Source organism: Rhodamnia argentea, chromosome 2 (assembly GCF_020921035.1).
Source record: "Rhodamnia argentea isolate NSW1041297 chromosome 2, ASM2092103v1, whole genome shotgun sequence".
NCBI lineage: Eukaryota > Viridiplantae > Streptophyta > Magnoliopsida > Myrtales > Myrtaceae > Rhodamnia > Rhodamnia argentea.
The window spans coordinates 22,790,645-22,814,487 of NC_063151.1; the positions used below are offsets into that span (position 1 = coordinate 22,790,645).

Below are 23,843 nucleotides of genomic sequence, written 5' to 3' on the forward strand. Positions count from 1 at the left end.
CACACAAAAACTACTTTTTTACAGAAAACATGTGACGATCGTTGATTTCGATCCGACACTTGCTCCCGAATGATTACAATGATTCCGTCATTAAGATCGATTTCTAATGATTCCGTCAAATTTAGTGCATTTAAAACGCGTAAAAATCGGTTATTCCGATCTTCTTACCCATGAATGATTAGAATGATTCCGTTACTAAAATTTGGTTTCTCATGATTCTGCACAGAAGTTACTTTTTTCAGAAAACTTGTTTATGAGTTATTAGAATGATTCCGTTATAAAAATCAAATCCTCACGATTCCATCATGCCTAGTGCAGTATTTAATATCCCGAAGTCTGTTCTTTCACAACCATCCTTCGAGAGCACGCGCCGCGCGCCCGCTGCGAGATTGCTTTTTCGAGACCCGGCAATTTTATTTATTAGTTAAACGCTTAAGATGATCGATTATAGATTCTGTGAATCAGTTTTTCATTTCTATTTACAGAAAAGAGAAATAATTTAGTCTCCATTTTCACAAGCGTAAGTCCATTTTTTGAGCTACTAGTCCCCCCTCTTCTTTCTCAGTGCCGTTGCCTCAGGCGGAAACGACGACGCTTCTCCCCGGGGCTGGCACGAGAGAAATGAGAAAGCTGCGATTCCTTTCTTCCCCGATGATGCAGAGGTTTTAAATCGGCGGATTCCAAGTCCTCGATCAGAAGCTTTCGATCCTCTTCGATTCGGAGCCATTCCACCCCGCGATCTCCCGTCGCTCTCCGCAGCCGCGGTCGACTCGATGACGCTAATGAAGTAGCGGGGAGCCGAAAACCCTAATCGCTTCTCGCTCTTCCGAGATCCCTTTTCGCGGGCTGTCGGCAGATGGCGGATCATGAGGACGAGGACCTGAAGATGGCGCTGCGCCTGAGCATGCAGCACTCGCCGCCGGAGCCCAAGCGGAGCAAGCCGAGGGACGCCGCCGGAGCCTCGTCGCCGGAAGACAGCCGCCGGCTGCAGAGGGAGCTCATGGCCGCGGCGGCCGAGAAGAGGTTGCTGGCTGCGAGGAGCGCCGGAGCGTCGTCGCCTACTCCGTCGCCGTCGCCGTCGCCAGTGTCGACGCCGAATAATGAGAAGCCTAAGCCTCTATCGAGAAGAGAGGGCCAATTCGGAGTGGAAGATGGCCGAACTGGGAGAGAACTGTCGAGTGAAGAAGCATATCAGTTGTTCTCGATGGTTTTTGGGGGCGACGTTTCGAAAGGAATTCTCGCTCAGTGGAGTAATCAAGGAATAAGGTATGGGATGCAGGCGACTGAAATGTGCTGAATTCTTTTCTGATTGTTCTGTGCTATCGATCATAGCTAATCCCAGGAACCCTAATATTATTCTCGTGATTCGATGTAATTAGGAATGGTTTTTGTTCTATGAGTACAAATCTGTGAGTTTGAACGAGTTGTATTGTTCAAATCCTAATAATGTTTTATAACAGAAATGGCATTGGTATTGGATCTATTCATTTGGATTTCTTTGTCAATTTTTGCATATATGTTTCGCATTTGGTTTATAAGCTGAGTATGGAGTAAGCATATGATTAGACAGTGCGACTAAGTAGTTGTTTAGAATTTGGGAGTTCAACATCTCTTTGTGGTTCCTTTGTAGCCATAGTTAATGTTTATTATCTGCTCACTCTTCCTTTGAGGTCAATAAGGAAACATAAAGTTGACTAAGATAGTTTTGTGATGTCTTTAGAACTAAGAGAGGCATCATAGTGATTGCATTGGAAGTGAATTTAAAAATTGTGATATGCCTTGAGTTGGTGCGCTTGCATCATTTGCATCAAACATCTCCTCATGTTGATTATGCATCATCAATTCTGTGTTTAAAGGAAAATCAGGCAATGTGCTTTAAACGATTCCTCGGGGACACATTGTGGATAATTGAAAGCTGTATTTCTGTCGCTTTTATTTGCATGTCGTTTTTTCACTTAGCAATAGAAGGGAAAGAAAAATGTTGCTAGTCGGTTTGTGAGCTAAGTATGGAGTATATAAGCAAAGATGCTTATGGATAATCTTTTAAAGGCTTGATGTCGACTGCATTGCTTTGTTTTTGCTGCTGCCATACTGCAGCATTAGATTGTAAGTTACCTGCTCTACTTATGCTTCACTTGATGTCAAGGCAATAAAAAGAATAGTAAGGTGGTTTTAGGATGTGTCTTTGGAAGAAAGAGATCATAGTGGTAAATCAAAGTTGGAATGCATTTTTGACTCCAGTTAGCAATCCATGTTGACATGCCTATCTGCTTTTAAAAATCTTGTTTTACAATTCCTTGTGGCAAATATGGAGCGAAAGGAAGATATTTAGTGGAAACGAGAATTAACTTTTTAGTGATGGGGGCTCTTCTTTTGTTGATTATGTCTGAGCAGTCAGCTGATGATAATTTCTTGTTTTACTACCTTTATAGTGATCCTAGTGAAATTGACTGCTCTAATATCTGTACAGAGTCTCATTGGTTTCCATGTTGTTTTCACTAGATAAGTATGTTTTTCATTGATTTTCCTGTCTGCATTTGCATCATCTATGCTGCTTGTAAAACTTATATTGATAATTTATTTTAAGGATCTTGTGCACCTGGCTGACTAATACCATCGAATCCTCACTTCAGGTTTAGCCCTGATCCAGAAACATCCATGGGCTTAGTGCAGCATGAAGGAGGGCCCTGCGGTGTCTTAGCAGCTGTACAAGTAATGCCTTGTTTTCTCAACATTGCAGATAGCTACTTTAATTGTTGCATTTAGGTTTTATAAGTGTCAAATTCATTTTGGGAGATACAAGAATATTGATTTATGAGCTAGTTCTGCTGATAAGTTCTTAGCAAGTATGCCTTTCAAAATCTTCTGTGCGTTTGACTCCTAGAAATCTGAAGCATATCTATTGGGATCCTAATGGCCCAATTTCCTTACGAAAACCATCAACTTTAGGTTGGGTCTTAATTCTGGCATGAACTATTTTTGGTCTCATATAAAAGCATTAACTTAAGGTTGGTCTGAATTCTGATCCAAACCATTTTTTGTCTCATAAAAGAGCTCCAACTTTAGGTCTGATCCAAATTATGGCCTGAAATTTTTTTGTCTCATAAACAATCACAAACTTCAGGTCTGATGTGTCCTTCCACTTGTAGGGAGAGAGAGAAAGAGAGATAGAGAAATGATTCATTGGATCTTTAGTGGCATCACTGGATGGAAACTTGAGGGTGCCAAATTTAGGTATTGACTGAAAGTTTGTGATATTTTATGAGGGAAAAAAAAAGTTCAGGTCATTATTGGGATACGACTTAAAGTCGGTGCTTTTTTACAAGACAAAAGAGAGTTCGAGACAAAAAAGAGCTCAAGTCAAAATTGGGACCCGACCTAAAGTTGGGGCTTTTCTATGAGAACAATAAATTGAGCCAAAAATGGGGCCTAACCAAAAATTGGTGCCTTTTAAGGAAATTGAGCCAGATCCTAAGAGTGTTAGTTGTTTCCTCACTTTAGTTACTATGAAGTGTCAATGATACAAAGCTGTTCAAAGGTCTGGAATAATTCTCAGAAAAATTCCTACTTTAACATTCTAGATAAGGAAAACACGGTATGACGTTCCATGTCTGAATGCAGGAGAAATAAAGGCCCGGATCCCGATGTTTTACAGATGGTTTTTCCTTGAATATTAGGACAATGTCAAAGAGGATGTCTTGGATTCATTTAGGAAGTTAAATATCTTGAATGCAGCCTTCATCACTATGATCTATTGGCAGGCAGGCACTACAGCTTATTGTTGAGTTTGCAATACAGCACTCTGCTGGGCCGATGCTGGCACTGAGAGGGCATCGCTCTTTCCTTTGTCCTTACCCCCTATTTTTGCCCTATCACTAGTGATTAATCCCGATAACAAACAGCAATATAACGACAACAAGGATATCAATCCTTTTGTTAGTGAATGCAGTAGGCTACATGTTCAACTTACAATTTGGCAGTTTGACAAAGTTTCAATCTATCCGGCATCCATCATTATATTCTTAAGTTGTAATATTTTATTGACTATTGGTTTTAGTGGTGAATAAATATAATGTATTGGGTTGATACTGGTGATGTGGTGTTGCATGTTGGATGCATTTTGCGATAACTTTTTTGAGATGGTATCTAGGACAGGTTTATGGCTTTGTCAACATGTTAGTGCCTATGTTTCATTGTCTGCTTTTATGATCATGTTGTATTCTTTTACTAATGTTGTTTGCAATAATAAAAGTTTCCTTGTGTAGGCTTTTGTTCTCAAGTGTCTTCTTTTCTTTCCGGACGATTTGCGTAAAGGGGCATCAACTATTTCGCCAATCCTCGGTCCAAAAGCATCACCTCGAAGACAATTTCAAGGTTCAGATAATTTTTCCTCCCTTTCAGACAGTGAAAAATTGAGGTAATTAATCTATAGAGAGTTAATTGTTTTCTTGGTTGTTGCCTTCCTTTTGATTTGGTTCTGCCTTGACGTGTTGCCTGCTGTTAGTCGAATGCTGTGTCTGCTTCTGTTAGCCATAATTACTTACTCATTTTTTTTTTTGGTTGGGTTCATTACATCGTCCTCGTCAGGAATCATTTTTGGTTTGTTTGTTTGATTTTTCTCCACATATGTTATGTATAAACTTATTTCATTGTTCTTTATCCAAGAAGAGAAAAGGGTGATATGACTATTCATTTAGTTCTCTAAGCTATTGGCTGTCTCTTTTGATTACAGCTCTCTTGTTGCTCATATTTTAGAGTAGATTGATTGGCATATGCATAGAATGCCAAAACTTTTGAAAAATTGAAGAAATTACGAGGAATGCAAGGGCAAGGATCTGCTCCCAAACATAACCTGGACATGTGATAATTGTAAACTAAGTTTGTTGATTAACATGTGATAGTAGCAAAACCTGGACATGTATATCAATTTTCTAAATGCTTTTGCTATTACTTGATCAATCTGTTATTCCCTGTCGCAACGCATGCATCCCTTTGTTGGCTAGGGTAAAGATAGGTTTTGGGCATTGATGATGAATAGGTTAAAAGATATCACTCCAAGACTTCCTGTTTCCTAGGTTTACTGTCGTTATGATTTATTGGATGTAGACCATTGGCCTTCAGTACTAGAAATTTCCAAATATTCTCTGACAAGGACTGATTTTGAGTCACTGCAAACCAAATCCTTTTGATTAACTGTACAATTTTGTGAACTTGTTTTACTCTACAAATGAGCTAGGAGAGATAACGGAATAACTTCAAATATTTTCTAAGCCTTCAGATGGTTAAATGCAGTATGTCGTTGGTTGGAAGGTTGTTTGTATCACAGTTTTGTTGTTGTTTTCTCTGTTTGATCTGTTTCTATTTGCTGTGCTACTTTGATATGCAACTTGGAATAGACATTGACTGAGATAACTAGCAATATCTTTTTTCCTTATTATCAATGACAGGGCACTGATAAGAAGTATGAGTGAGATTTTATTTCACTGTGGAAGTAATAAAAGGGCTGTTATCGCCACTTTAAGTGTTACTGGTAAAGAACTTGAGGTGCCTGCAGATGGCTCAAAGGATGAGGTAGGCGATAGGTTGGTGTTTCATGTACTTTAAAGGCTGCAATAGTAGGTTTTGATTCTACTGTTTAACTTGCTTTTGGAAGTTTCTTTTCAAATTATTTATACTAATTGCAATTGTTTTTTCTTCTTAGGGTACTATCAAAGCTCTGGAGGGACTTCCGATAGAATCAGCTTCTGATTTGCAGAAAATTCTAAGAGTTGAGACTTATAGTGTGCAAGCTACTGTTTTCCGAAGGCTTGAAGCAACACTTCCCTTTTTTCAAAGTCGAATGGGAGCACTGCTATTTCTTATCTCCGCATTACTTTCTCGGGGACTGGTATGCTATCTCTTCCATCATACTAATTATCCGGCAAGAAATATTCATGTATATTCCCGTTTACTTTGGTTGCTATTCAAATCTCACTATTTCTTTGAGAGATAAAATATATTAACAGTTTTATCTTCATAGATTAAGACACGTATCTGACAGAGCCATGTTTCATTTCCAGTAGCCTTGTTAATAGAATTTGTCGCAAAGCAATGGTACCTCATTAGTCAGAATGGTTTTTCATTTTTATTAATTACTATTATTTCTTGCCCAAAAGTCAGAAAACTCAGAAGTGATCAAATAGTTATGTTAGTTGAAACTTCAAATCATGTTGTCTTGTTAGGCCACAGAAAGGATGCTCGGATAATAACCAACAATCTAAAAAAAGATAAGAAATTTGATCCACTGGAAAACTAATGTGAAAGGAAATGTAGTTTATGATGAACAAACAAAAGAAATAATAGTGTTGAGGCATTCTTTAATTGCAGGATGCCGTTCAAGCTGACAGAGATGATCCCAGTCTTCCTCTGGTAACTGCACCATTTGGTCATGCATCGCAGGTAACTATCATTGCGTCAAGAATTTATTGTTCCATTTGGTGGTTCAACAGTTACAATGCTTCTGACAAATGCCTTGTGTCTTATTTACTGTGCAAATGCTATATGGTGAAGATGTGGAGAAAATTTTGATGTAAACTTATGATTGTTTTTTGGCAGGAAATTGTAAACTTGCTACTTTGCGGGCAGGCTGTGCCCAATGTTTTCGATGGAAGGATGGATCTAGGTGGCGGTATGTTTCTAAAGGGTGTATCAACATGCGTGGAAGTTGGGTTTCTGACTCTGTTAGAATCGCTTAACTTTTGCAAGGTTGGTCAGCATTTGAAGTGCCCTAACTGGCCTATATGGGTTGTGGGAAGTGAGTCCCACTACACAGTCCTATTTGCTCTTGATACCATTGTTCAGGAAGAGAATGAACTAGAAGAAAGGGAATCGCAGATTCGGAGGGCTTTTGATGCACAAGATCAGAGTGGAGGAGGTGGTTTTATTGGTGTGGAAGGATTCCATCAAGTATTAAGGGAAACTGACGTCAGGCTTCCTCCTGAAAAAGTTGATCAGCTTTGCAGCTCGGGCTTTATCGTGTGGAGTGAATTTTGGCAGGCCATTTTAGATCTAGACAGCAGTATGGGAGGTCTAAAGGACTCTTCAGGATTGATGGGCAAAAAGGTGTTTGATCTTTACCATTTCAATGGAATTGCAAAATCGGATTTGAATGGCCAAGCGAACTCGGGAAGTGAGGCTCCTGTTCAAAGGCCTAGACTTACTAAATTGAGAGTTTCTGTCCCACCACGATGGACCCCTGAAGAATTCATGGCGGCAGCGCCTTCTGGTTCAGGTGGGGATCAGTCGAGCTCGAGGGATGCTGAAGTGGCTAAACCCGAGCCTCCTCAGCATGCACCCCTTGTGGACTGCATACGCACTCGGTGGCCTCGTGCTGTTTGCAACTGGGTTGGGGATCCTCCAAGTATCGTGTGAAGGCCAATTGAGCATTCAATTTGGCTTGACATGGCTCGTGCGATTCATAGGAACTAAAAAGCGGTGGACGCCATCCGCAATGCGTGTAAGATTGTGCCAACATGTTGATTGACAAGAGGAGGGAAATCGTTTGGGCTTGTTAAATCGGGACATTTAATACTTTCTTTTTGGTCTCAAGTATATCCATTGCCTTCCTTTACTGTGTGTACTGATGTATCTATCTCATCCTAATTGTTTCTTGTCAGCAATTGAAGGGAAAGGCGGGACATATTGAATTTTTATGGGTCAAATCACAATGTACCATTAATTTACATGTAGCTTGGTGGATAACTAGCCAATTTTTCGGCCTCTCGGGAACTGTTCATAAGGAACACTTTATCTAGTACGCTGGATCGTTTTTACTTCCATCATTTGTTGACTCGAGAGGCTGATCTCTTTTGTTGTAGAAGTAGCGAACTTTGGGTGGTATTAGTAACTTCTTGGGTCAAACTTACTTTTCGGAATTCGTCGATCCAGGCAATTCACCTCTTGTTCTGAATCACATAACACTTGACTCTCAATATAGTATTTTCGAGCACGGCTCCTGGTCTCCAATTTCAAAAAAGAGAAGGGAAACGCACGTCATGATCTTAGACTTGTTTACCAAAATAACGGGAGCAATACTTAGACGGGAGCAATACTTAAGTAGGAACAAGAAAACTAAAGTAGGAACAAGAAAAAGGTAATGGTGGACCCAATCTCAATATTCTCTACTTTTTGTACCACATGCATGAACTTTTCGGATGAACTTTTTCCATGAGAGTAGGCCTTTTCTTTTGTTTGGTTTTTTTTTTTTTTTCCTTGATGAACCGACAAAAGAACGCTAACGAGGGCGATCACGGGTACTTGGATACAACTCCACACGACCATGTCTGGATGGACTGCCGAGATGAAAATGGAAAGCATTGGTAATTAGGGGTGTTCTGTGGAAAACTAAATCGAGCCGAGCCGAGCTGAGCCAAATCGATAAGTGCAATCTAGCGATTTATGGGATCAGTTTTTGCTTAGGTTTTTCTTCTTGGTTTATTAGGTTGGATTGTGTTCATAATTATAGAAACCGATGAAAATCGAATCTAACTGATAAGTTTAACAGATGTGTTTTTTTTTTTTTCAAGCGTCAACTAATCACACAACATTTTGAAACCCCACTTGGAGGACAAGTTGCCACACAAGAATATGTTAATACACCGCAAATGGCTTGTTCCCCAGCTAATCACTGTGACGGGGTGGGTTCCACATTCCATAATAAGTGAAAAAATGTTCATTTGCGTTGTTTTCTTAGTGCCCAGTTGTCAATCAATTACTATAATGCTGGGCGTTGTCGACAGAACACGATTTCGTCTGACGAGGCATGGCTGATTGATGGGGACATCGACAGGGGACCCCCAACGGATCGTTCCTCGTTCAATGAACCTGCAGAGAGAGAGAGAGAGAGAGAGAGAGAGGGGCTTTCAGAAAATTCATTGATGCTTTCAGAAAATTCATTGATGCTCAACACAACACAATCGAAAAGGTCATAATAAAAAAAAAAACACCGTGTTGGAGTTGTGTTAACGTAACGCCTGGTGAGCACACGCTTCCCTTTCCTCGAAAGCTTTTCCTTTTGAGCCTCTGAGGCCAGGTGGGTCCGGCTTTTGTGAGGGTCCGTTCTGGGTTCCTCGCCTGATTTTCTGGAGAAGCTCTGTACTGCTGTCAAGCTGTGAAGCTTTGTGCAGAGTTTTGCTCAGATAAGTCACTGTCTCCTCTCCGCTGAACAACATTTTGGATTGTATCTTCAAAGTTCGCATCTTGGATGTGTTTTGGGTTCAATTTGTGGGGATTTTAGTACTGGGAATCTGTGAGAGTTTAGCTGCAATTGGTCGGGTTAAGCTTGATCCCGGTGATTTTCTGGGATGCTTGTTATAATGGTTGGATTGGTGCTTCTGTGATGTGAAAGATGCTCGCTTGAGGATCTGAAAACTGTTGGAAGGATCCCAAAAAGTGGGTGGAATTTGCTTGAGCTGGGTCAAAAGAGAGATGGGTTCGCTTCATTTTGGCCCTCAGGGTAAATGAATTGTTTGGCAGGTGGCTATGCTCTATGCTCGCTTGAAAAGCTTATAAAATAGGGTTTTAAGTGAGATAAGCTCGAGTGTCTTGATTAATTGTCTTTTGGGAAAAGCAATGGAAGGGAATATGTCACAAGGAGGTATGATCCCAGGTAATCCTGCATATGGAGGTCTAGATTTGCCGAGATCAATTCAAATCCACAGTCAAGCGCAACAATCACACTGTCTTCATCAGCAGCACCACTCTCATCCTCGCCAAACGACGGGGGTCCACCCCTCAATCCATGAGGGTTTCCCACTTACAATGGGAACGTTGCCTGGTTGCGATCAGATGATCTCTGTGGGAGATTTTAACAAAGGGGAGAGGTGCAAGAACTCAGCGAGCGATGATGATGATCCAAGCTTTACCGAAGATGGTATTGATAGTCATAATGATATAAGCAAAGGGAAAAAAGGGTCACCATGGCAACGGGTGAAATGGACTGATAAGATGGTTAGACTTCTGATTACTGCTGTCTCCTATATTGGTGAAGATTCGGGTACAGATAGTGGGGGCGGGGGACTAAGAAAGTTTTCTGTCTTACAGAAAAAGGGTAAATGGAAGTCGATTTCGAAGGTTTTGGCTGAGAGGGGTTTCCATGTCTCACCTCAGCAGTGTGAGGATAAGTTCAATGACCTTAATAAGAGGTACAAGAAACTCAATGATATGCTTGGTCGGGGGACCTCTTGCCAGGTGGTCGAGAATCCTGCACTTTTGGATGTGATAGATTTCCTTAAAGAGAAAGAGAAGGATGATGTCAGAAAAATTTTGAGTTCAAAGCATTTGTTCTATGAAGAGATGTGCTCTTACCACAATAGCAATCGGCTACATCTACCTCATGACCCAGCCTTACAACGCTCTCTGCAGCAGGCTCTCAGAAGTAGAGATGACCATGAAAATAATGATGTTAGAAGAAACAACCATGATGACTTTGATGAGGATGATCAAGATGTGGATAATGATGATCATGACGAACATGAGGAGAATCACGCTTCTCATGGCGATGAAAGGGCAATGTGTGGGGTTTCGAAGGCTTCTGCAAAGAGGATGAAGCAAGTCCAAGGCCATGAAGATTTCAGTTTTGGGACTTCCTTGAATGTTCAAGAGTTCAACAAAAGCTCCCATTCCCATTCTCACGTTGTGCATCCTGATATGAATCAAACTCTTTCAGAGAATAGGACGGGTTGGTTACAGAAGCAGTTGAATGAATCTCGTTCACTTCAACTTGAAGAGCAGAAGTTACAAATTCAATACGAGATGTTGGAGTTGGACAAACAGCGCTTCAAATGGGAGAGATTTTGCAGGAAAAGAGACCGAGAATTAGAAAAGATGAAGATGGAAAATGAAAAGATGAAGCTTGAGAATGAACGTATGGCTTTAGAATTGAGACGAAAGGAGATGGGTGTTGACTTTAGTTAGACGGATAGCCAGGTAATGCAGCTTTCCTTCTGTGGCTAGTAGCCGCCACTAATTATCAGTGGAGTGGTGTGACTCAAATTCCAGTAGTAGATGTTTATTGCCAAAAAGAGAAAATATTCCAGTAGTAGATGAGTGGCGACATATGATGGTCTGTCTCTTATTGTTGAGCCTCATCTTGTAATGTCTCTCATGTACTTGGTTTTAACTTGTGATATATCTTTAGCTGCAGGATTTTTGGCTTTTCTTCTCTCCTTAAATTGTTCTAAGTGTGTTCAAATCCTCTGTTGCATATTTTAGCTTTTGGAATGTATGAGTGCTGTTCAAGTGAACACCTTTCTGTCAATCAATAATTTGGTAGTGCAACTTTCTGGATTTCTTAGCAGTGTAAGTTAGGATGGAGCTGACCTTGAATTAGATCTGTTTCTATTCTTTCAATTGAGTGAGTCTCATGCACGTTGCTTCTTCGTGGGGGGAAAATATTTTGTCTTGCAAGCTTGTGATCAAATTAAGTCCTTAATAGGTTGGTTGAGGGATAACTCAACTCTTTTCGTTATTCAGAAGATGAGAAGTCCTTAGAAGAGTTGCTGTTGCCTATGGGTTAAATTGTGCATTCTCTGTCATCAATCGTTTTGACTTTTCCACAAATAGAAAACTCTAATATTGCCCCATGATTCTCTTTTATCTAGGAATTTTTCCGTTGACTATTGATAGGAAAACTAGGGGTTTGAATCCCTATCAGCAAGGATGTAAGTCTTGCATCACATAACTTGAATCTCTCTTGAATATTTCTGCATTGTCTTTTGTACTATATTGTTGTTGGTAGTGTTATTTAGATTGCTTGGTGGGGGTGTGCATTGGTCCAGTCCATCTTGGGAACCGGACCAGACCAGACCGGGTCCAGGTGGTTTTGTTCGGAACCGGTCCGATTCCCGGTTTCCTTTTTTGGAAACCTGCACTATTGGGTCCAGTTCCCAGTTCTTGAGTCAAACTAGACCAAACTGGCACTAATCAACACATTAGCTTTTTTTTAATCAAATAGCCTAGTATATTATAATAATCCATAAAATATAAGAAACTCCCACTAGACGATGTGGGATCGCATACTTTGGCTCTATTTTATCTTAAAAGTAACAAGGCAACATGTCTCCTTCCTTGCCGATTGATGTGGGACTGCAAGGAAAAAGGACTTGCTGCCTTTTTAACTTTTAAACCCTTTGGAGAACAAATGGTGGACAGCTATGCTTAGTCTCGGATCCCAAGAACCGGACTGGTCCTTATCAGTCCAGTTCTAGTTCCAAAATTTTCAAACCTGGAGCCATAGGTTCAGTTCCAGTTCCAGGCCAAGGACCGATCCACCTCGATCACCCAATGCTTGGCTTTGAATCATGAGAGTTGTCGAATCTTCCAAAACTTCTAACTTGGGAAAGTTGTGTGTGTTAATTATTCTTCCTAGTAAACTGGTTGCTTGAAAGTATCAAATTCCATGGTGCCTCTATCTTACTTGTTGTCTGATCATCCGCAAGTTCAAGCCTGGGAAATGTTCGTATTTAATACTTCACATCATGGATATCTAGTTGAGTCAATAGGTTTGTCTAATCTTTCCATAAGTCCGAGGTTTATATGTATGTGTGCTGGACATGGATGTTGTTTCACAAGCTGCCTACTGTGTGGACTACGAGGTTAAATGGCTATAAACAAATGTGTTTATGGATGTTAACACAATGGTGCGTTTTCTTGATGCTCCATTACTGCACAACATCCCTTTCCCTTTCAAATTGTTTTAGTTTTGGCTAAATCTTTGTCTAGGAAGCTGGATTTCACCAAAAGTTTTGTTCCAAGTGACTCTGGCATTTTTTTTTCTAGGAGTACAGTGAATTCTATTATTCTTGTCGCATCTTTGGTAAACCTTGTGTGAACTGAACTATACTTTGCAGATTGGTCCCTAATTATTTTTTTCCGCAAGTTGTCAATTTACAGACAGAAAGATTGGCACTAGGATGAAAATGCATTGGTGATTCTATTAGTACTCAAGAAAAGATAACATCCTGAACGAATATAGTTGAGAAAAGATTGATGTTATCTCAATTAAGGGTAGGATGAGAAAAGCTTGTTTGAGGAGGTCAGGACACATGAAACGTCTTTTAGAAGCTCTGGTGTTTTGTGGGGGCATACTTTTGAAAGGGATAGGGAAAGGATAAAAAATTATGGTTGGGAACTGTAAGGGAAGATCTTGAGTTTCTGAATCTCATTGAATACTTAATATAAAATAATGTATAATGGTGTGCATAGACTTTCCTGTTACATGTGTCATTTTGTCGCTATTGATTCTTGGGCTCTTACCTGCCTAACAATCTGGATCCAAGCTCAACTTGTTTCCATGATCTTGGATGCTAATAAGTTTCGCAGTCTATTTGATGTCTACACTGATGCAACATTTCCATCTTTGTCTGCGAATGATATGAGCAGTCACGAGATTCGAATTGTTTTAGATGTGAATAGCAGTCAATTTGAAGTGTTATAGGCTCCTATTCTCTGATATAGTGCCCTTCTAAGTCATCACTGAAATTCTCAACCCAAAAGAAAGAATCATCTCTTAAATTAGTTAGCAGATGCTAGAGCTGAACTGTGATGTTGAGACGGTGTTGTGGAACTGTAGGGGAAGATCTTGAGCATTCGAATCAAATCGAATACATAATACAAAACAAATTATAGGGGTGTGCATAATTTGTGTCGCTGACTGCGGACCTACATGGGAGAAAAAAGCTTGCTAGTAGTTGTCGTCATCTGAATATGGGACTTTCTTGTTACATGTGTCAGTGTGTCGATATTGATTCATGGGCTCATACCTGCCTCAATCTGGATCCAAGCTTAATTTGTTTCCATAATCTTGGATGCTAATAAGTTCCGCACTTTCTTTGATGTCTACATCGGTGCAATAGTGCTATCTCTGTCTGCGAATGATATGAGTAGTAACCAGTGTCTGATTTTATTAAATGTGAATTGCGGTCCATTTGAAGTGTTATAGGTTCCTATTCTGTGACATAGTGCCCTTGTACTTCTTCTCCGAAATTAGTTAGCAGATGCTAGAGATGGTGTCCTGGACCTTGGTGGGACGTTATTGGATTGCAATCGAAAGTATAACAATATCTTAAGCTTTATTGAGGGCCTTTTTGCTGAGTGTAACAAGCACGCGATTTTCATGTATTGTTTTCATTCCACGTAATTACCTTAGTAATGGAAGAAATAAGCTTATACATGGAACTCTTTATATTGGAATTGTGCCCAGTGAGGAAATAGTTAGGTGATAAACATATATTGAGTTTGGCTTCAAATCTTACTGCTTCACTCTAGTGAGGCACATGCTTACAGTTAGTAGCTTTGTTGCCTGATGTTTTATTGAACAAACGAGAGAAACAAATGAATCTTGAATTGTGATGGGAAGATCTAGAACATTAGTCAGTTTAAATAGGTAGAAATGGGAGTGCAAGGGTTGGAAGTATAGAAACTAATGACTGAAAGGAAATGCATCCAGTGTTTTCTTGCCTGTAAGTTCTCAACGCTGGATGAAGTGGGTTATGCTTCTTATGCTGGGGAGAGTTGGACAAGTGAATGTCAACATGCTTACCAAATGCTGTAGCGTGGATGAACATGATTGCTAGATGGGAGCGTACCAAGGAAGAAGTCGTGACTGGCAGGGCATGGGACAAAGGTGATATTGTCCGAGGAGAATGAGACACAAGATTTTTTGTTTAAGCTGGTTTGGTCATGTGAGACAATGACCCCAAAACGATTTTGTTAGACTATGTTACTATAGCGGGGATTACTGCAAAGAATGATGTTGGCAGAAACCTTGAGGAAAGAAAAATAGGCACGACTGTCGTTGCTGCGGCACCTCTGGCTATTTGCGCTTGAAAGATTTTACTGCATGTTACCTTAGTTCCGAAAACTCAAAGCACTTTTTGCGTTCGAGCACTGACCTGCGTTATGTGCAGTCTATAATTATATTAGGTAGAATTACTGCCGTTGTTTGCAGGACCTTATGGCTTGTATGCTGCTTGATCAAATCTATCTGCTTCTCGAAGCATCAAGTCGGGCTATGGAGGACTTCTGTAATCCAATCATATCTAAATTGCAAAAAAGAAGCATTTATGCTACAACTGGAAATTAATGGCGTTTTATGTTGCCGGTGTTTCTGGAGATTGATGCGAGTTACGATGTACAAAGATGTGAATACCCAGTTCTTCTCAAAAGTTCTAAGGCCAGACAACTGTTGCAATACCGCTCTAGCTGTTATTTCTCCTGAGAATTCTCGCTTTTCTTTTCTCTGACAAGATGGTTTTTTGAGAGGCGCATACTTGAGTTCATGTTCTTAAGCTATAGGGGTGTTTTTATTTTTAAACCTGATCAGATGTTACGGAGCTGGACTTCTGGCAAGCAGTGTTTGCAATTGCCATCAGATGAACAGGAGATGATCTTCACAGAAAAGCTTTCGGACATAGGACAAACTGAAGAAACTTTGCCTTGGTAGGAATCTCCTCTGATGCAAATCACTAGGATTTGCCTAGTCGATTGCTTATTGTTCAAGTGGACAATTCGGTGACAATGACCGATGAATTGCTTGGCTGCATGATCAAATAGAGTAGTATGCAGGATTCAAGGTGGACAGAAAGAAAGATATACCCAAGTTGTAGATGACAAAGTTCTGATTCTAGGTTTAACCAACTGGCGTCGTCGGTGACTATCCGTGCGTACATTGAGTTATGGTTCATTAAGCACTGTGTTTTCATTTTTTCACTTGTTTTCCTGGATTTCTCAATTCATCAATAGCATTTTGTGATCTAGTAAAAGGTTAATTTGATTGTAGATCTGTTGCTGCGTCAATTCTTCTGGACAATACAGAGCATAGGTAGATCTTACAACATTCGATTGATAACGTGATGTCTTGGAATGACTCGTCTAAAGTATGCTCTTACAGATTGGCGAATTTTGCCTGCTTAAATCGAGTATCTGCTTAATGTCGCCGTGAGATGCTATACCTCGGGTATTGTCATCTTCCATTTCCCTGTCGTGCGACCGTGAGACGTGGCGTTTGCATTCGGTGTGTGCATTCTTCTGCATAGATGAACCTCCTTTAGTCGAGTATGAACCCGATTGAGTCGACCGGTTTTATATAACTGCATGATTAGACTGATCAAAACATTTTATCAGCTAATAGTTTCAAGGAATTTGGTTTCGGTTCCTCCATGTATCGAGAAACTTAGCGATCTACCGGCTTATTGAGCTTTGATATACCGAAAAGAGTGATCAGATTGGATTGTGCCACCAAAATTGATGTTGTGACATCCATAATCTCACGGTTTTTCTCGTAGGCCATGGAGGCTTGCACTGAAATTGTCTATTCCTATGTGTATATATGCCAATGCCAACTGGGTCACAAGCCTTGAGAATCAACCAAGATGCGATTCATAGAAAGTGGAAATATTCTCTGGGACTAGGTTCTCCATAGACGTTTACATCATTTGTAAAATATTTTTTCTACAGATAAATCGATTTATCGCTTACAGAAATGAACGAGTAGGAAGTATTTTTCATCGTCCACGAACATTTTTAGATATAAATTGTTATTAATAAAGAAGACATTTTTATTGACATATCATTTTAAGTGATGTGAGCGATCATTCTTAAGAAGATATTTTTTAAATCATTCATTTTTCACAAACCAAACAAAATTTAAATGTATCATCATATTTTGTCCGTCGTAGCCAAATAAAAGAGGCAATGCCCATCACAATTTCAACATAACATTTAACTTAAAATGTTATTAAAAGGAATTTATTTTTATTACTAATATAAAAACACACACACACACACACACACACATATATATATATATATATATATCTGAAATTGGTAGCAGAAGCTTGTGATACATGCATGTAGTGGTGATGTAATTTGGACCTCATTGTTTGTTCTCTCATTCCTTTGTTAATCGATGATCTAGGCTCTATTTATTTCGTAAAAAATAAATGATTTGAAAAATATTTTCCTAAGAACGATAGTTCGTATCTCTTAAAATGATTAGCCAATAAAACTATTTCCACTATCGACAACAACTTATGTATGAATATTTTCGTGGATAATGAATGTACTTTTCCGTTCATTGATTTTTGTAATTAAGGATTTTAGATCTTCTTGCGAGTAATTTCTTTTTCTTTTACTTTTTTACTTTCGCTGTGCAATTTCGAAGAGCAGTTTAGAATTTTCAATTTGCTCTTTTAGATAGTTGTCCTTTATTCCGTGAAAAGTGTCAGAAAAATTATAAACATATTATATTGATGCTAATTTAGTCCTAAATCTTCTAATTTTCAATTTAGACCTTAACCTTTTAACCTATAGTTAATTTAGTCCTTCGGACTAATTTTGGTCGGATACTACCTTTGTAGACGTTGGATGGCCTACGTGACCGGTTGGCGCTAACGTGAATATTTTTTAATAATAACTTAACAAATTTTTTATTTTTCGCTTTATTTTATTTTATTTTTATCTTTTTTCCTAGGTTCCCTCCGATGGCCGATGAGGGCTAGCCGTCACACGGGCAAGGTCCGGGTGGGGCAATGGTCCGCCTCGCCCGGGCGATGGCCGGCCTTGTTGGCATTCACCTCACCCCGACAAGGCGGATTGTTGCCTGTGGCGGCGATGGCCACCCTCACCGACCACTAGAGGGGACCTAGAAAAAAGACAGGGAAAAAGAAAGAAATAATAATAATGAGAATAAAAAATTATAAAAATATTATTTGAAAAAAAGTCAATGTCGGTGTTGGTCGTGCCACGTAAATTAACTAAAGTCCACGTCAATAACATCCGACCAAAATTGGTCGGAAGGACTAAATTGGCTCTAGTTTATGACTAAATTGATACTAATATAATAGGTTTATGATTTTTTTCGACACTTTTCCCCCTTTTTTCCCCTCAAAAAATTCGCCACCATCATCTTTCGTGAGTCCAACGCTTCTCATGCATCCACACCGGCCAGAATAACCACCATTAATCAAAATTCCAACTTAAATTTCAAGTTAACGAGAAACTGATCAAGTAATTAATTAATTTGTTTAAGAAATACCTACCTTACCAGCGTTGAATGAGGTTATACTCATTGTCAATTGCAGTTTTGCTTCTGCTGAATTGGTATATTTTCCTGACTGTCAACTGTACCAGAAACCAATCCACGAGCTGCCGAGAAAATGACCATTGATCTAAGACTACCGAGTTTATAAACCGACAACGGAACTCATAAGGGTCGTGATCATTATTCCTCCGACTGGCTTTTGAATTGACGGGGTTGCAAATACGGACACCACCCACCAATCAAATGCATGATTGGACGAAATGTCTTCCGATCAAGACAGGAGGAAAATATAGCTCGACCTAGAATAGCTGCATGATCGCTCTTTTACAAAGCACCGTTCATGATCCGTCGGCAATAAATGAAACCTTCCCCATCGATCGGCATCGGATAGAGTATTGCGAATTCGAAACATTCGAATGGCTCACAATCATCCCATTTCACACTAATTCTCCACACGAAATCATCTACATCTAAATCACTAGACGAATTACATGGGTTTCGCTCAACATATTTTGTCCACCACATGATCTGTAGAATAGATTTTATGAGTTAGGCGGGTAACTTTCTTCCACCGCGTATTCTCTTCGTCGTGCCATCTTTTTATCAGAGAATGAAAGTAGGGTTTCTCTAATTTATTGAATCAAGGACAAGCCCAATTAATAAAACATTGAACATCCGCATATGTTGCTTGGGGAAATGGACATGCACATGTCCCCATGTTCCAAGAAGGATCTTCCCTTAATTGATGGTAGTTAATCATTTGACAGCTTTACGTCCCAAACTCTAATCCTTATGAAAGAAAAAGGGGATCCCTTGGCACACGCACATGGTCGTTGTTCCATGTGCTTTTGTGGAAGAAGCTTACTTAGGAAAATGTTTGGTACATATGTGGAATTTACTTGGACACTCATAAAAAAAAATTAAATCTTGATAATTGCTTTCATTTGCTCAATACATATGAATATCTGGGCATTTCTCCAAATTTAGTTTTTTCCTCTTATTTTCAGGTGCTGTATAAAGACATGCAATGATTGTAGCAGGGGGTTGCCAGGTACCCAACTTGATAAGATTCCGCTGTTGTTTTTGCCTCACGTCATGTCAAATTTTGACGTGTCTCCAACACAACGTCTGCTGACCTTTTTCTCCTGCACAGGCTTCAAGTGGGGCTGTCCCACTATTTTTTTCAACTCTGTAATCCATCAAATCTAGCGGATGGAACAGCATTATTTACTGTATAGAAGTGGCTTAATTACGACGTAATTTAGATAATCCTTTCCTACGTTACGTTGAACTTCAATAATGACGCACGATGTGTAGAACAGGCAGGAGGAAAGTTCTGTGAAGTGAGGATTAGGGGGTAACCGAGTCTGAAGTGGCCCCACCAGCACCAAAGGCCGGGACCGACCATGGAACCGCTGCTTGCCTGAGGTGCGGAGACGTGATAAGCGATACGGGTGGCGGTGTCGCTCAGCTCCGACGGAGGTTGGCGGAGCGGGGTGACGATAGTGGGGTAATGTGGGTAAGGGGTGCCATTGTCAAGGGGAATAGAAGGGCGAAGTGTGACAAAAGGAAAGACGGAAAAGGAGAAAAAAAGGAAGAGGACAAAAAGATAGGGAAAATACATATGGCCCATCCGAAGGAAAAATTGTACCGATGTGTCAACTTTTCCAAGCGGTATGAACAAATTTAAGATGTAAATTTGTTAATAACTCGATATGACATTAATTTTTTTATGCGAAGAAAACCCATAATTAGATGGGAAAATATATAAAATAAGAGTAATAGGATTTAACAACAGATAGACAAATTGCAAAACGAACCGGCTTTTACTTTTATTCTTTTCAATAACAAAGAGAACATACTAGTTGGAAATTTAAGATTCATGAAAAAAAACTCAACTAATCTCATGAGTAACGTAAAATATCGAGTTGGAAAACGTCCAAACATTTTATTATTTACATTTGCACACGAGAAAAAGCAAATAAAGTTTCGCGTACCTTTTTTTTTTCTTTTAACATTGATATGTCTCGGACAAAGATATATATTAAGAATAATGCTAGAATCAAGTGAACCCTTCATGGAATCCATATATATTCATATCAACGAAAAAAAAATGTGGGTATTCTCAAAAGTAGGCCACGAAACCTAGAAATTACTTCAGAAAATCATGGCCGCTTTACATCGAAGGTGTTATCTTTTTACTTAAAATAATTCGCGCGTAAATCATGCATTTTTTCTATTGTTATCTTTGCGCGACATTTATAGATAATTGAGACTCCGCGATATTAATATTTCACGGTACCTATAATTTTATCCTTAGCTCAATATGTCAAGTAATTAAGAGATGAAAATCGTAACAGTCTCTGTAAAAAAAGAAAATGAAAGACAACACAAATGAAAAAAAAAAAAAAAAGGAAGAAGAAGAAGAAGAAGACGAAGATTGAAATGGGGACGAAGAAAGGAATCCACGTGGGGTGTGGCTAAGTCGGCGACAGATGAAAAATCAAAAAAAGGGGTTGCATAGTTCCAGATCCACACATGGTGGACGTTGCCCTTTCGCTAAGGGTTCATTCACATCCACATGCCCACCATGTGGTGTGAACTCCTTTTTGTCTACATATATAAATAATCGTGTCCATAGTAAATATTACTATATGTATTCTCCATTATTGCATGTAACTTTTTCGATCTGGACCAGTAAATTAAAGTCATTGCTTACGTGTTTAATGAATGCCCCAGAAAAAATTGCGGCTTTTTCTGTCGTCTTGGCTACATGAGACAATGTATTCAGGAAAAAAAATTTATTAGGACAAACTTCTTGTTAGCTTGAACAAAAGAGGAATGGGAGTTGTCGCATGCTCTCACTCGAACCCTTCTCAGAAGATCAAGGTTAGTCGGTGGTGCACTCATGGCATCATTTGTTATTAGCTTGAGCAAAAGAGGAACGGGAATTATCGCAAGATATATATAGTGAAGATTAGAAAAAAATAAATAAATGGTCGTATATTTATTGAAGAAGAAATTGAATTCCTCATCACTATTTATATTTTCTCATGGAGTATACCTTTGCTTCCCTAGCTTGTCATTTCCATGTCCCAGCAATTGAACGCGGCAAGAGTAACATAATTTAAGGTACCAAGGATTGCTACACAGAATCAATCACATTCCTAAACAACATAAGATGGAAAAATTACCAAAACAATCCTAAATTTATTATAATTGAGTCAATTCGGTTCTAAATTTTTTTTGGCTAATTTAGTATTAAACCTTTTACATTTGTACTAATTCAGTCCATTTAATAGGTCGGCGCCGACATGGCGCTGTCGGTGCTAACGTGACAAAATTTTAATAATGCTTTAATGGTATTTTAATTATTTAATATTTATATTTTTATTTTTATTTTGTCTTCCCCCTTTGTGGCCGACGAGGGTCGTCGCAGCTCACGGGTCGGTGTCCTCCTTGCCCAAGTCTAGGTGTGGCACGCAAGGCCATGGGTGAGGCTGCCTCGCCGACCGTGCCTGCGACAGGCGAGGCCATGGCGGCTTTTGTCCGTGCTCGACGAGTCACGAGCGAGACCAGCCTTGGCTAGATCTAGGAGTCCCATCGCTAGGCGGGGCCCCGAGGAAGAATAAGGCCAAGCCCGCGAAAGTCATCATTCAACCTATTCTCCGGAATCCACACGACCGCTCTAATAATGAGGAAGAGTAAGGCTGTCACGCACCATAGCATCCTAGATCTAGTCGAGGCTAGCCTTGCTCAAGACTCGCCCGCCGCGAGCAAGGACGCCTTCACGGTCAGTGAGGCCATGGTGAGGCTGCCCTTGCCCAAGTCCTTGCAAGCCTCGCTCCGACACGGGCGAGGGTGTCGACCGACTCGTCGGCAGGCGGCGAGGGCTTCGCGACCCTCACCCGGTGGCCCGCAAGCTCCAGCGACCCTCATCGACCACAAAGAAGGAAGACAAAAAAAACATACAAGAAAAATAAAAAAGTAATTAAAAAATTCTAAAAATATTAAATAATTAAAATACCATTAAAGAATTATTAAAAATTTACCATGTCAGCGCCTGTCAGCCGGCCAATGGCTTGAATTGACACAAATTCAAAAGGTTTAGTACTAAATCAACAAAAAAAAAAATTAGGATTGAATTGACATAATTATAATAGGTTTAGGACTGTTTTGGTAATTTTCCCAATACAAGACTTATGTGGTCATCCCATTAAGGCTCCATTTTGTTTCGCAAAAAATGAATAATCCAAAAATATTTCTTTAACGATGATTGCTTGTATCTCTTACAGAAAAAATAATAAACGAAAAATATTTTTATCGATCACCAAAATATTTAAACAGAAAATATTGTCGATAATGAATAATATTTTTTATTGATTAATTATTTCAAACGATCCACAAACAATCATTTTTAGGAAAAATATTTATCAAATTATTTATTTTTCGCAAAATAAACGAAGCCTAAATGGCATTGACTCATTTGCATCTTTTGCAAAAGCGAATGTAACTAAATAGGATTATTAATCTTTACTGTGCTTTCGAACAAAATCTCTCGCGGCCGAAGTACTTTGACAATTTTATCTTTCCACGAATTTGATACAACACATTAAAATCAAAAAAAAAAAAAAAGGAAGAAGAAGACGAAGAAGACGAGCTGGTCTGATCATTTCTTCATGGGGATGAGAAAAAATCAGTTTTAATCGTTAACGAGAGAGAGCAAAACCCGAGATTATTGTACTTTGGGAAATGCTCGAGGCAAAGCAGAAAAAGACGAATGAGTTGGTACGGCCACTAAAGGACTGACGAGGTAGTTTAATTGGCAAACCTTACAAATTTTTGGCGATCCACATGCAAAGCCCTCCTCATTAAATAACCAAGTTGTTACCGCCCCTCGCATGTGAATCTGCACATTTTCCAGACAATCTTCCGACAGATTCCAACGCCACCATCATCATTAATCAATCCTTTTTCTGCAACCCGACTTGATGTCTGAGTAAGCAATCTTTCCCATGAATCTGAGAGGCGTGGCAAAACATAAAATTTCCTATAAACCCTTCTCCCCTTTTTTCGTCCGAAATTAACGAGTGCTTTTAGAAGAATAATACCTAGCGTATTTAATACAAATCAATGTAATTTCCAATATATATATACACACATATTTATTCTATCTGAAATGTTACTACGCAGAAAATTACGGACTTATGTAATTGATCGAATACATTTACTTGTATTCTTGTGGTAAGATATGAAATTAATCGTTTGTATGCCAGACACTAGACTCTGCATCCGGTGATCTGAATTCTTGCATGCTTTTTTTTTCCTTTACATTTGTCTAAACCTGCCACTTTCGTTGGGGTCACAGATAAGGTTGTTTTTTTTTTACCCCTCGAAGCATATGGGGGGTCCAGACTTTTTAGGGACATTTCAATGGAAACCTTCTAATTTAAAAGCTAAAATATTGCAATGCTAATGTTTCCAACTTCGAGTGATAACATATTTTTGTACCCCCATAAGTATTGTATTTACAACTAGATGCAATTTTGGAACTATTAAGTATTGGATATGTTGCTTATCACGAGAGATTTGAGGGAATAATTCTATGGTTAAATAAAGAATTACCTTATGAATCTTGTGATCATAGTCGTGAACGGTTAAGATTTATTGAAAATATTTCTCTGTCGCGAAGGGTTTATTTAGTGAAGAACATAGTCCCGGGTCCATTTATTTCGAGAAAAAAAATTCTTGTAACGAAAAGGTT

General features: G+C 39.3%; 2 protein-coding genes and 1 long non-coding RNA gene across 5 annotated transcripts; 2 read left to right on the forward strand and 1 right to left on the reverse strand.

Moving 5' to 3' along the window:
* Window positions 1-575: 575 nt before the first annotated feature.
* LOC115750678 (ubiquitin carboxyl-terminal hydrolase MINDY-3) lies at window positions 576-7,721 on the forward strand. Of its 2 annotated transcripts, none has more exons than XM_048275330.1 (7): window positions 576-1,266; window positions 2,634-2,712; window positions 4,266-4,417; window positions 5,448-5,571; window positions 5,702-5,887; window positions 6,367-6,533; window positions 6,573-7,721. In XM_048275330.1, exons 1-7 carry the CDS (start codon window positions 857-859, stop codon window positions 7,408-7,410), a joined length of 1,956 nt encoding a protein of 651 aa, XP_048131287.1. In that variant the 5' UTR covers window positions 576-856; the 3' UTR covers window positions 7,411-7,721. The 2 variants fall into 2 exon arrangements, with proteins under 2 accessions (XP_048131287.1, XP_030544044.1); XM_030688184.2 differs by having other exon boundaries at window positions 579-1,266; window positions 6,367-6,438; window positions 6,595-7,721.
* On the reverse strand, window positions 2,030-14,491 carry LOC125313954. Its single transcript, XR_007197667.1, has 3 exons — window positions 14,360-14,491; window positions 11,716-11,726; window positions 2,030-2,040 (listed from the first exon to the last, which is right to left on the reverse strand). It is a non-coding gene; the product is annotated as an uncharacterized LOC125313954 (long non-coding RNA).
* On the forward strand, window positions 9,004-15,274 carry LOC115750681. Of its 2 annotated transcripts, XR_007197666.1 has the most exons (3): window positions 9,004-10,965; window positions 14,027-14,084; window positions 14,987-15,274. XR_007197666.1 is itself a non-coding variant. In XM_030688191.2 (2 exons), exon 1 carries the CDS (start codon window positions 9,610-9,612, stop codon window positions 10,951-10,953), a length of 1,344 nt encoding a protein of 447 aa, XP_030544051.2. In that variant the 5' UTR covers window positions 9,005-9,609; the 3' UTR covers window positions 10,954-10,965; window positions 14,987-15,274. The 2 variants fall into 2 exon arrangements, 1 of the variants encoding a protein (XP_030544051.2); XM_030688191.2 differs by lacking the exon at window positions 14,027-14,084 and having other exon boundaries at window positions 9,005-10,965.
* The last annotated feature ends 8,569 nt before the right edge of the window (window positions 15,275-23,843 follow it).

What these genes read in the sequence shown, in the direction of transcription:
- LOC115750678 (XM_048275330.1), top strand. Translation starts at nt 857, where the DNA reads ATGGCGGATCATGAGGACGAGGACCTGAAGATGGCGCTGCGCCTGAGC. An exon ending in TCAGACAGTGAAAAATTGAG is followed by an intron (nt 4,418 to 5,447) that starts GTAATTAATCTA and finishes TATCAATGACAG; the next exon opens with GGCACTGATAAGAAGTATGA. An exon ending in CAGATGGCTCAAAGGATGAG is followed by an intron (nt 5,572 to 5,701) that starts GTAGGCGATAGG and finishes TTTTCTTCTTAG; the next exon opens with GGTACTATCAAAGCTCTGGA.
- LOC115750681 (XM_030688191.2), top strand. Translation starts at nt 9,610, where the DNA reads ATGGAAGGGAATATGTCACAAGGAGGTATGATCCCAGGTAATCCTGCA.